The following is a 13,437-nucleotide window of genomic DNA, read 5'->3' as shown; positions in this document are numbered from 1 at the left end:
CTTGCTTTTTTGCTGTCTAGGAATCTAGGTCAGGTTTGTCTTGGGTGATTCTTCTTTCCCCCCTGGCGGATGTGTGTAATGAGACAGCTGGTGGAGAGCCCGAGAGACAGTTCATTCTTCGATGCCAAGGATCCTCAGACAAGTACGCAGAATGAGACGCATCGGTCTTTTTTTTGCATCTGTATCCGTAATTTTGTCACTTCTTGTCAAAAACAGATTTCTGCAACTTGCGATTATACCGAGAGCGGTGAACATGGGTGCCGTATGCAGCTGAGTTGAAGAGGGCAAGTATTAGATGGATGGATAGAGGGGTGGCAGAACCCAAACCTGAACTCGACAGGGGTGCTTAGTTTCTTTCTAAAGGGATGCGGTTTCAGCTTGCGATGCTTCTGGGCGTTTGCTCTTGCTTTTCCTTTGATTCTCTTTGCCCTTTTCTTTTTTTTCCCCTTCGGGATGCAAGCTGCACGATCGCGGGCGAATCGGGAGGCACCCTAAGCACCCCCCGCCCCCCAACCTTCAGCTTGGGTTGGCACTGGACGTCTGTCACGGTGTCACGGCGGTACCGCACGGCAGAGACACACCGCATACCTTATTTCGGATTCCCCATGCCTGCGTAGCCGGTAGCGCACGTAAGGCGAGGTACATGTATTTTGGATGTCCTTCCTGCAACCCTAACGCGGAAGAGCGGGATGGGGGGAACAGCTGGGGGTTGTGGTGTGTGCATTACGGCGCTCACGGCGGCCCGCTATCGGATTTGATGCAGCGGGAGTAGAGCCGGGGGGTTAAAAAGAGAGGTGAAAGCACTGAAGGGGTGCCGGCGCATGCAGCGATAACCAAGAAATCTGCGTTTGGCTTGCATGAGTGTGCATGAGGAAGGGAAATCGCGGTGTGCAAAATGCAGAGTAAAGTCTGCGACCGACGGAAACCTTCTTCTTTTTCGCATCCACCACATCACCGATAATTTCCCATGGGTGAGTCACAGACTGATGAAGGGAAGAGAGAGATGTGATTGCGACGCGCACGCAACAAACGGGATGAGACGAATAGGTTGACAGTTTGAGCATTCAAACGGTGATGGTGAACTGGATTGGCCATCACATTTACACAGAACTCGCCCAACAGACGGCGAGCATCACGAAACTTGAGCGATGCGCCGGACCGTGATTGGAGCGCGGCCCCTCGCACGCGCCCGACCAGCCAGGTCCCGAGCGCCGGCCATGGGACGCGGTCACCCAGACACTTTTCTTGTGTTGCACACCAGTCTTTTGACATTTGCGAGTGCTATTAGCATCCGTCAACTGTGATGAAAATGTGTGATGTGATGGGGAGGCGCCCGACTGATTTCGCGTCGCGTTCCAAAGATGGTGATTATGATCGACTTGTATTGTCATCTGCACTCTGACCGTGTGGGGGGTAATAGGTGATGGTGGGATGAGTATCGCGAATCGCGGCGAGTCCATTTTGAATGATTCCCTTATTACGGTGCTCTGTTACTGTCTTGATGGGTGGATGCGATGTTCGGAGCAAAGGCCGTCGAGAATAAGGCGGTATCTCGATATGACACCGAGGGGTGTGCTTTGCTCTGTACGATGCCCACGTTGCTTAGATTGGGCTCCAAAGTGATTGGTATCTTCACCTCATCTTAATACCTTAATGAGCTGACCAACATGGCTGTCGTGTAAGGCGGCTGTGTGTGGTGTTCGAAGGGGGAGGGGTAAGAAAGATCATAGAGGGGGACGTGTTGGCGTGCTCGTCACTCCGGAGCCCGGCTCCGGAGGGGTAAGGTAGACAACCCAAGGCCTGGAATGCACGATATCTCAGGATCGCTCATCTCCCGACAGCGGGCCAAAACGTCTAGATTACGGTATTACCGCTACAGACACCGCTCAGTGTCCAGTGACCGCTGCCACCTGAAGCACGCAACTGCGAGGCAGCGCGGCAGGCAAGGGCAGAAGCAGGCTGGACACCTGCGAGATGCTGCCCGCTGCTGCTCGGCGGCCATGGCCGGCACCCAGACCCAGGCCCGTGGGGTTTCGTCCTGTGGGTTATTCCCTTTGTCTCTACTGCACCTCTTGATTTTCTGTAATCTCGCAAGCGTTGGGATCGACGAGACACTGCGGTCGCGCTGAGATTCCCCGAGTTGCCCCGGGTGGGTTCCAGCACTCCCAAGACCGTTCCAGCCCCTGTTCACTCTGTCAGTTGTCATATTTCTTGCAGATACTGCAGGTTCTTTTCTTTCTTGTCTCTCTTGTTCAAATTTGGTTGCTATTCCTGCCCGATCAATCTCCCCCTTTGCGTTGCCCTGCAGGACACGCCACACCCCTCAAGACCTAAAGAGAGTCCCAAGGCATGCAATGTTTCGACCCTGATGGGTGTTTGGCATATGGCGGTGACGATGATGTAACTTGTAGGTTGAGAAAAAGGGCCTGGGCTTTGGGAGGGGGCGGGGGGCCCGCAAGCCGCAGCCGCCGTTGGGAGAAGAAAACATGAATAGCAGGAAAAGAGGCGTATGCAGCCACAAAAGCAATCTCTGACGAACGACTCTTCCGATCAGGTTTTTTCCTTTGCAAGAATTGCCAATATTGGGTTGCTCGGGTGTGGTCGATACGAGGGGGGCTTTACCGCCTCCGGGCTTCGGTGGCAGAATACACACCTACGTAAGGCAGGTTGGCGGTAAGGTATGAGAGGAGGAGAGAGGGGTGGTCAACAAACACATCACATCACCCAACAACACATAACCACCAAAAACACCAAACCCCCACGCTCACTCTCCCCACCGCCGTCTGGTCGGTGAAGGAAACAGTCAGTGACAACGAAAACCCCCACCACTGCGAACACAGCCAGCAGCGCTCTCGCTCAAAGACGTCGCGAACGAATGGCGCGCCCACGCGCGGGCTTGGTTTGTATACGTATCTTAGTCAGTGGCCCAACGGAACCCCCCCTCGCCCGGACGGACCTTTGCTTGGGGCGCCGGGGCTCACGGGGGATTCGCATCGCCAAAAGAACAGACGTTTGCTTGTTCAATCCTCTGTGCCTCTTTACACCCCCCAAGATATCAAAAATAACCGTGATGGCGTTTTTGCGCTTGCGGACGGAAAGGCACGGATCCTCGAGCGCAGAATCCGTGCAGAGGATCTTCAGCTCAAGCTCAGCTCAGCTCACCCCTCTATCTTCCCCCTCCTGATAGCGGAGGAGGATAGAAGGAAGAGGCGTCGCTGGCTATTCGTTTCGTTTGTTTGAAGTGTAGGCGTGGTGGTGCCACCGCCATCCATCCAGCCTAAGGTATTCCAGCTACAAGAGTTTGAAAATAGCAATGCCAACAGGATGACAGCATACGAGAATATTCGCTTCGCGATGGGAGTGTCACCGCAGACTTACAGATACGAAGCTGCGCGGTGAGATAAGCCCGGTCCGTATCGGCGCCGGACGCCGGTGGTAGGAAAACCCCACGCGCACCACTCACCGTAAATGTCTTGCTCGGGCATGGACGTCGGGTGGTATCTCTCGTATCTTATCTCGGAAAGGCCCGAGGGCTGGCGATAAGAGGTGCGGTAACGGCGGATAAAGTGGTCTTGACGTTTTGGTAGCGGTCGATCCGTTTAGCCTGGACTGAACCTGCCGTTTCGGGCAATTTACTACGACTCTACAACCCCTCCAACGGCCACGTTTTGTCCGGGAACTTCGAAGACACGGTTTACCGGGGGGTCATCCGTCAATCGTGCATGTGCTTCCTGCTGGTGCTTGCGTAGAGCGGAGAAAGAAAACGGCGGATACGGATACTCTTCTTTTTTGAGTTTTCCCGTCTTGAGGTCTTGGCAACTGAAGAATGCGGATGAACCGTTCCGTCCAATGCTCAAGCTCTTTGGGGAGGGAGGGGGTTTTTTACGGATACGGGTTCCATCTAGACCTTGGTGTCTGGAGAGACTCGTAGACAGACACCGCGGTCCAGTTCTTTCTTGTTCTCGCTTGTGCTTGTGCTTGTAGCAGATCAACTGGGCTTGCTCCTTCAAAACGCCAAACGGAACCCCCTCCCGAAACCTCTGATCGGACGGCAGACGGGTCTCCGAGAGCGAAACGAAAGGAGGCCCAAACGATGGATGTGCAGCGTGGTTTGGAATCGAGGAAACACAGAATGTTTGCTCTGTCGGCTTGTCTTGCATCTTTCGTCTCTGATTGTTCTTTGTTCCCACTCATTGTTGGGCTGAGATATAGGCACCCCGAGAAACAAGTATCTGTGAGATGCCTACGCAAAGAAAGGATATCAACGCAGCTGAACCCAGTCCGTCTTTGATCTGTCGGCGGGGTTATGTCACACAGGAAGTTGCAGACGGCGTCAGAGTTGGTCGCCGGGTTTACATTCAGCCAACCAACCAACAAACGGGAACAGAGACGTTAGACACCGATTGGGGAATCCTGTCCGGTGTAGCGGGACTACACAACTGTGTGTGGCTTGAACGCCTCGGGTTTCAGACCCGGGCAACCAACAGCCAACAAGCCAATCACCAAGCAATCGCCGTTCCGGTTTTCCCCAGGTTTTCGACATCCTTTGAGATCCAAGCCAAGTTTTTGTTGCGCGCTCTTTGAATAAGGGTACTTCGTACGCTAGTCAGTCTCCCGAAAAAGAACGTCAGTTCCCTTGGGGCCAGTGCTTCAGGATGACGGCGGAACGACGATGGAAGCGTGGTCTACCCGTAGAGTAAAAAAAGTTCTGTGCGGGTGGCCAATTCGCGTGGCATGCCTTGTGGGATTACACGCCCCCCACAAGCTAGAATCTTGGTCCTATGGAGTAGTGTAATATGTTTGCCAGAGATTGGCAACTTTGCCAAAGAGAAACCCACGTTTGCCGGCCGGGAAAAGAGACAAAATTGAGGGTCGTTTGATATCTTGACAAAAGAAGGAGGGGGCGTGTTGAAAATTTTGAACAGAAATTTCATCGTTGTATGAAGGGTCACGGGAAAAGGGACGATCAAAATTGTTCATCATGTGCAAAGACTGAAGTCATAGTTGACGTCGAAGTTGCAGTTCGGGGAATAACTGATTCAGCGTTTCGCGTTGCGTCCCTGGAAATTCACAAGCTTTTTTGGTGACGATTGTCCCTCTTGCGCTTGAGGATGCCCTTTCGGACGACGTTGCCCACCTCTTCCAAGGTTCTTCTGGAAAAGAACAGTACAGTAAAGAAAAAGATTGTGGTTGGGTTGCGCCACACGCGATTCATGAGCCACCCGAACTCATCAAGAGCCCGGAGAAAAGGCCGCGATGTGAAAAGAGAGGTGTGTGCGTCGGAGATTCTCCGACTACCACTTTGACTTTTGGAAGTGGTTGTCTCCACGACTCGAGTTTACCGAAACGACACCGAGACGAAGATTACGCGGTACCGCGGTCTCGACGCGCAAAGTGCTTGAGGAGTGCCAAACCAGACGGCTGGGCTTGGGGGGGAGAGGGGGATAAGGAGTGGAGCCAAATCCCGGCATCTTCGACCATTGGGATGAATTTCTCCAAGGCGGAGAAACTCTGACAGCACTTTAGAAGCCACATGGAAGAATTTTCCCTGAAAGGAATTTTTCTTTTCGGACCGGGGGTATGTAGCACCTTGCGGAGAGAGAGAGCTTTCCTCTGAACCGTCCAATCAAACTCGCCGTAATGCCGAAGAAGAGCCTCGGAAAAGCGGGCTTCTAGTCAAAGAAGGGCCTTTTTTTTTTTTTCTTTTCTTCTCCTTCTTGATAAGTTTGAGAAGCTCAAGCATCTATAGACTAAAGAGCTTCGAGAAGGCGGGTTGAAGCTTGTGACGGGGAATGATTCGGCGGGAAAAGAAGCACCGAGACCAAAAGAGAGGCGCCGAACGGGGTTGAATGGATCCCGCTTGTCAGAATTTTTGTGCATATGGGGGTTGAGATGGGATCTTGAGAAAAGTTGAGAGGCAGGGAGAGTAGACAGGGTCTTTTTGCTAGACACTGTTGATGTCTGCCAAAAGGACCATTGGGTAAAAGTTACCTACCTAGTCCTGACTCCTACTCATTCTCCTTCCGCATTCTTCGAAAATTCGACCGAGACTTCATCCATTTTGTTAATAAGACTCCCTTTCTCTCTAGTAACCTGGCAGGAAAAGCTTCCAGAGCTTCCTAAAGTGCTCCATATCTCTTCTTTCCCCCCTCTTCCTAAACTGAGGCTAAGAGTAATCCCGCCGCTGATAACCCGTCAGACCCCTCTTTTCTTCCTATGTGGACTTGGGTTGTTCAATCTGGCAGAATTTTGCACCGAAGAAGAGGAGCTCCCTGCTCTTTGGGCTAGAGCTCCTCAGTCTCCATGATTGCTGACTCCACCCGCCCATGAGGAGTCCATGACAAAACAGGAAAGTGTGCAAAGACCGGAAAAGGTCTAGAGCCCTCTCCAGACCCCGGGAGCGATCGTCCCGTCGTCGGTGTTCGGTGGAGAACTGAGGGAAAGAGAAGAGAGGAGTGGGAGAGAGATTTGACACGTTGGGATTCGCCGGGGCATCCCGTTTGGCTCCCGAAATTTGCCAATCACCTTTTTCCGTTACGACTCCAAGAGCTCCGCTCGAGACTCTCCAAAGGCCCCGCAAGGGGGGTGAGGGGAGTGGTGTTTGGGTAAATGGTGAGAGCCCCCCGTCAAACCGCAAGAACGAGGTCCAGGCGCCGGGAATCCATCCCGGTGCAGGGACCCTTCCATCAGGTCTCCACCGTTCCCAGGTTTTTTTGCTGATTGCCAATACCATGCTCTCTGTTACTCTGCCACGCTTTCACTGGAGTCGCTTGGGTCCAAGAAACCCAAAGGGCGGGGACTGGGAGAGGAGGAGCCGAGAAAAAGAGAGAGAGAGGAGCAAAACCCACCTGTCCGGGTTCTGGCTCTCCTCTAAGCCGTGGGATGAGGGATCGTTGCAGACTCTTTCGCTGGAACCCGAGCCGACGGTTAAAGAGGGGCGTCTACGAAGTACGGATGTTGTCCGCGCCGTTCAATACTGTCCTTTCCTCCTTGCTGCTCCAGGATGATCGGAAATGGGAGACGAGAGAGCCGCGCCGCCACCTCTCCATTGCGGGACCGCGGTGTGCACAGTTCCGCAATCGCGGCATGGGATTTCCCAAGGGTCCAGTTCCTCGCGGCCGTGAAAACGTACTCCGTAGATCATAGAGTTCTAAACGGAATGCATTGGGCCCCGGTTTATTACTGAGAAAGGTAAGCCGGTTTGCCTATCTGGGCCGTCTGGACACTCGATTATCCCAGCCAATCGTATCGTCTCCATTCAATGAATTGGGACAAGAGTTACCCCGCGACTAACGGAGCTGGTCCGCTGCTGGACTTACGTCTTATCTGCATTGCAGCGAGCGTAATCGCACGCACGCAATGCGGGGACGGTCCTGTCCTCTTTCTCCCGACCTCACCCGCATTATAAGCAGCCCTATCACATATGTCGGGAGTAGCTTTCACGATGCCCGGTAATAAGCCTGGTATAACTTGGCTGAACTCTTCAACGAGAATCCGCGGAGAGCGGAGCCGCAACGAAGGGCAAATCATGTCCGGTTTCGCAGAGCGACTCAAGCCATTTCGAGGCCTTCCTTGGAATGACGGCGCTCCCTTCCAGACGGTCGGCGTCCTCACCTCCGCAGGCTATCACTGAGGGGGTGTCGAGATATCAGTCTTGAGGTCGGACTCGATGAGATCAGATCAGATCATGAACAACAATTCAAATTGTCGAATTTTCTGACTTTTGTCCCGTTGACGACACCTGTACGCAGATTGTCTTTCGCTGTGAAGATCCCAAAAGGTGTGGCTGAAACCCTCAAGAAAACACAGTAAAGATCTCTCAAGATCTTCCCCCACTCACGCCATAATCTGTGTTTCCCCAACTTGTCAATCTCAGGTGTCAGGTAAAATCTCAAGATCAACCCCTCGTGATGCCGACAAAGCAAGTGACTCCCTCAATACTCCCCAAAGTCATCAACATGACAATTACGAACATCCGTACAAACTATCTTGCATCTTGTCTACACCCTCCCCCTCCCCATCCCCCAAACTCCTCCGCACTCCGGGGCCGAGTCCGAAAGATTCCGTCCCCCGGTGGTGAGAAAGTGGACCATTTGCATCTTACCCGACTCTCCGCATCTCACCCGTAGGGCCGCAGGAAGTTAGGAGCACATACCGTCATCGAGCCAAGGCATTGCAATCTATACAGCTTGAACTCAAACCCCAGACTTTCTTGCTGCTCCTTCCTTCCAAGTTTCCCCGGAGCCTCGGTATGCCGCGTCTATGGATAGAATGCGTCACAATCTTTCCTTGGCTTCCCGAGCAGGAGCGAAAAGGAACCGAACGTCACTGAACTTTACCTGTCGAAAACATCCCGCGGCACAGCAATATTCCAACCTTGACAGAAAACCGGAATATTGGTTCCTCGGCTTCCTTCAAAGCCAAGGTAAGAACCTCCCGAGAAGCGGTAGCTAGTTCAGGCTTTCCAGCTACTGTTCCAACCCCCGCTGATCCAAACCCCCGGATCTCCGATCCATCCCGATCCATCATCAAACTTCACCCATCGAGTATTATCCAAACTCCGTAGTCAAAGAAAGAAACTTGCCTGTGCCTGTTCGTATTAGCGGCATACGGTTCCTCCATGCACCACCGAACAGATACTCCGTACGCAAACAGGGTCAAAGCCAAGCGCCTCTCCCCGCAAGGGTCCTTGTGTGCTTGTGAACCTTTTTGCCGCGGTCGGTGTCGGTGTCGGTGGATGAAAGGCCGCCTGTTCAGACTGCCGAGGCTTGTGGCTTTCTGCTCATGGGGTATCCGTACAATCTGGGTAAACCGACGCCACAATCGAGGCCGCCCGCTTGCTAAGCCACAGACAGACACCCCCAGGAAACCTTACCTAAGCCTCGAGTGTACTCCATAGACGCCACATTACACGTGCTCGCCCCCGTATCCAAACACAGCTCACCCCAAAACGGTCCAAAGATCCGAAGATTGCAATGGAGACACGCAATCCAGACATCGATCTCGGTAGAATTTACAGCCCTCCTCTCTCCCCATAGTAAAACACCCAAGAATAGAGATGACTTTTGGGGTCCCTACCTACCTCTGGCCCGGGTCCCTTGGAAATTCGTAATGCGCCGAACGAGTCGCCCAGGGCCTGGAATCAATACTCTGGGGTGGACTTAAGTGAGGCTGTGTCTTTCGGACGGAGCAAACGGCATGACGGGGTCTGTGTCTTCCAACCTGGATCCCTCTTGCCAAGTTGCCAGCAGCGCATATCCCAGGGCTTACGAAGTTCCATACCCGCAAAATTTCAAGCGAATAGTCTAACCCGCCGGGAATTCTCAACGGGAATTGGGTACTTTGAAGCTAAGCTCGAGACTCTTGAAATGCTTACCTAAGGCATGAAATACCGAACAGGGGTGCAACTCCCGACGGTTCCCGACCGTTTCTGTGAGGGCTCCTGTTGTTATCCATATTGCCAGCCAGAGTTTACAGGGCAGTCACAAGCCGCAACAGCATCCCTCCATCGGCGCTGCCTCCGTCTCTCCCCCAACCAGGCCGAAGACCCCCCCCAACACAATACCGGTAACCGCTCGCATAGTTCCGAAAAGCCAGCGAGACAATACGATCTTAATGACGACATGATTTTTGTGGCTAGAACAACCACAATACACAACAAACTCACAAAAGCATAGTGGAAAAAAACAGGGTAATCCTTCAGCCCCCGACCGACTGGTCGACGCCATCCGCTCTCCCTGTTCCAGCTCCCACAATAATTTCCCCCCAATATTGATTCCAGACTCGACCCAGTTGGACTTTTTGTCAGCGACCGAAAAGCAAGTGAGGCAAGCAGTAACCCTACAAGCCACACACACACATACAGTCCAACCAGCGCGCGGTACTCCGTAGACACACATCAGCAACCGCTGAATCTAGACAAGTCGGGGGCTGCCACATGCTTACGTTGCCGCGCTCGTAAAAGTATGACTCTATTACTTGTAAATCTGCATGCCGGAACGGAATTTACGGAATGACTCTCACATTTTCCCTGATTTCAAATGCTGTTGACCCTCGATGCACGAATGCACATGTCATAAGCAAATGCATCCTATAGCGAAAAGAAGGCAATGCATGCCTGAGTCACTTGGTTACAAATCACTTGGGAGGCGAAGAGATGGATGTAGATATCTTGTGATGTAGAATAGAATCAAATGTTGATGTCGCGCGTGGCGAAGGGTATCTCGTACTAAATACTAACTAACTAACTAATGCGAAGCCTCGTGTGGGCAAAATGTTGTTCCTATGCTTAAGTCCCCGATGATGCGGATGCAGAGTCCTGTGAAAATGTGCTGTGATGCCATGCTGCCCCCCAATAACCCAAAAGTCGATCCGTTGATCGATATGAAAAAACAAACTCCATGCGACAAATACTAGCTGGGCTACCTCGGTGGGCCACAGCAAAGGGGGGGTATCAACATGAAAAGACAATGGGAAAAAGCAGTAAATAGGGTGATGCAAGGCATGTGAAATACCAGTGCCCAAATGATGAGTCCACGAGGACCAGGTAACGACTGCAACGTAACGAGGCAGCCGACCTGTAAGTCCTCTCACCTGCCACACCAGCCATTGCCGGGTGACTCTTGTTCGGTGGGTGGCCGATACCGCCGGGCGTGTGCGAGTGTGGCTGAGACACACTGCTGTAGGCTGCCCCCCCACGATCGGCTTTGCTTGTGCTCCCCACACGGCGTTCCGAGTCGCCCCGTGCAGTGATGAGCAAGCCGGAAGATGGATGCTCGGTTGCAAGCCTATGATGGAAAGCAGGCCGCGTTGCACACGAGGCCGAGGCCAAGGTGGTTGAATTGCCAGGGGCGTGTTTGTGTTTGAAGACCAGAGACCTAGACCGTCGGAGCATATTGGTTGTTCCTGATTTGGTATGGTCATTGCCGGTGCCATGCTGAGAGGCTGCCGATATTATGGATTAGGGTTTGTCGAGACGAGGTATGTCGGCGAGCTAGAGTATGCTCGTCCGAACAATAGATGGTTGCGCATTGCCACATGCCCGGTAGTAGAGAGCTTGCAGCTTTATCGCGGGAAGCTCTCACTCGGCGATGGGAGTCATGGAGGCGAGCTTGTTCTTGGGGCTCTTCTTGGAGCTGCCGCGACGTTGCGACTTCTTTTGCTGGAGAGCTGCTTGGCGACGACGTTCCTTCTCGGCCATGACGCAGCGAAGGGCCTCGCGCTGCATAGCCATGCGTTCGCGTTCCATCTCGAGGAGCTCGACCTCGGAGATCTGGGGAGAGCGGGAGTTAGGCGAAGAGAAGCTGCCGTGGCTGGAGACGCTGTGGGAGTCGTCCTCGAAATCCTGGGGGAAAAGGTCCTCGTCGGAAAGGTAAGAGGTGGCTCTGGGCTCGCCGTCAAAGTCGGCGAGGGTATCTCGGCGTGGCCATGAAGGGAAGGCGCACGACCGGTCGTGAGCGAGCATGTTGCTGGGAGAGATGTCGATGGGGGCGGTCATGGAGACGGAGCCCATGGAGCTGTATGAACCGTATGAGCCGTACATGGCTGCGATGTGTAGAGAGATGTTGGGTGTTGGAAGGTCTTGTTCGTATAAGACTTCAGAGTTGTGGATATTGTTGTTGATTATCACGAACTGGAAGAGTGTGGGAGAAGGTGGACACGGGAGACTTATAAGTCCCAAGGGGCGCGTCTGCCTTCCTCTGGTTTTTGGGGGTGTCGGGAGGGGCGTGTTGCGGGTGTTGGGGGTGTGTGAGAAAAGGGGGTGAGAGTCAACAGGAGGTGCAAGGTTGGGCAGAGCAACGTTCCGAGGAATTTCGGAGAGTGGACCTAGACCTTTTGGTAAGCCTAAAAGATGGGGGTAACTGCGTTCCCGGTATCCCGAGGGGGTGGGAAAACAAGGCAAGGGAGGCGGTGACGGAGATGGAGAGTCCAGGTCGGAAGGAAGGGGGTGTGTAAATGTGAGTGCTGACAGCGCAGGGGGTGCGATACCGGCAAAGGCCCCAGAAGGAAAGAGCTGAAGGTGTTGGGCTTGGGCGGAAAGCGGTTGCAGTTGTCGGCAAGGGGGTGTGTGGACAGAGGGGGTGTATATAAGGACGGTAAGGTGAAAAGGGAAAGAAGAAAGGACAAATGTCGGCGACAGGGCTGGCGGTCGCGCGGGAGGAACACCGTATTCCCAATCCTTGGTACCCTTCAGGCTCAGGCTGGCTGGTTAATTACCTGCTTCTGGTGATTCAGAGTTGGACCGCGGGCCTGGGCTTGGTAACTATTCTCGACGTGGCGTTGCCGAGGAGCTGCTGAGAGCGCTGCTGTCCGAACTATGGAGTCTCGTACCGGTATTTCGTCGTCGTCGTCGGCACCGCGGTACGGAGTACAGGACAGCTAGTACAGCGGGATTGTATAGGTTCGGATAGAGAGGGTAGATGACAAGAACGGAATATTGGAAATCCTGCTTTTGGCCTCTTTTTCTCGGTGATGACTTTTGTCCGTATTTGCACTGCACCCGAGTAAGTCGGATGGGCTGGATTGACTCTTGCCTGCAGCTGCGCGTGTCTATCTGTGTATACGAATGGGAGTGGCAGTGTGCGGGTGGTGTCTTTCGGCGTGCGCGGCAAGTGTTGCTGCTGAGGGTGTTGTTGGTTATGATGACGCTGGCGCTGCCTTGCGATGACGCTTGTTATTGCTGATTGCTGGTGGTTGTTTGGTGTACTTGGTGTTGCTTTTACCGCCACTGTCTGGTCGAAACACCGAGATGATTCGAACACGGGCAGAAAGAGTCATGATATATACAAATATACCAGAGTACGGTGTTACATCATGTATAGAGTATCAGTATTGCTTCAATAGTATCTTGTCTGACATTGTGTCAACTATCAAAAGTGAGAAACATCATGGCGCAAACAAAGCTGAATCGCAATCGCCGCTTGAGTGCCGCGGGGAATGTTCCCATGGGGCAACGGGAATGGAGTTGCGAACGGACGGGCCTGGCTCCGTAGGCGCAAGCGGTCTCGAAGACTCCGACTGGTCCCCAGCCCAGCTGTGCCTACTACCTTGCGCAGTAGTGTAAGTATTGTACTATAACTAAGTCTGTGATCGATACGCAAGGGAGTCGGAGACAGAGCCGGCGATTCCATTCCAGCTGCCATCCCCAATCCAGATAATCAAATTCAGAGTTTCTGACTCTGCATCGGGTCTATCCAGACTGCTTTCCGTCTCTTGGTGTCTCGGTGTCTCGCATCCTTCAGGGTTGATTGTCGACGGCCCCTGTCGGTGCGATTGTGTCGCTTGCCCACCCCCACGATGCAGCAGTGACAAACACGAGGCCGGCCCCCCCAATACTGTGATACTGAAGCCGATCTAGAACGGGAGGGAGAGACAACCGGCGGTATTGGCGATGATTGTGTGTGTGTGTGTATGTGTGTGTGTGTGTGTATGTGTGTG

General features: G+C 53.3%; 1 protein-coding gene across 1 annotated transcript; it reads right to left on the bottom strand.

Annotated features, from left to right (window-relative positions):
* Positions 1 to 11,080: 11,080 nt before the first annotated feature.
* Positions 11,081 to 11,542, bottom strand: N0V96_001687 (uncharacterized protein; the record flags this gene model as incomplete). Its single annotated transcript, XM_053192910.1, has 1 exon — positions 11,081 to 11,542. The coding sequence occupies one exon, from the start codon at positions 11,540 to 11,542 to the stop codon at positions 11,081 to 11,083; it is 462 nt and encodes a 153-aa protein (XP_053049441.1).
* Positions 11,543 to 13,437: the final 1,895 nt, after the last annotated feature.

This window comes from Colletotrichum fioriniae (genome assembly GCF_027942845.1).
Source record: "Colletotrichum fioriniae strain IMI 355084 chromosome Unknown scaffold_1, whole genome shotgun sequence".
Lineage (NCBI taxonomy): Eukaryota > Fungi > Ascomycota > Sordariomycetes > Glomerellales > Glomerellaceae > Colletotrichum > Colletotrichum fioriniae.
This window is presented reverse-complemented; position numbering and strand designations above follow the sequence as displayed.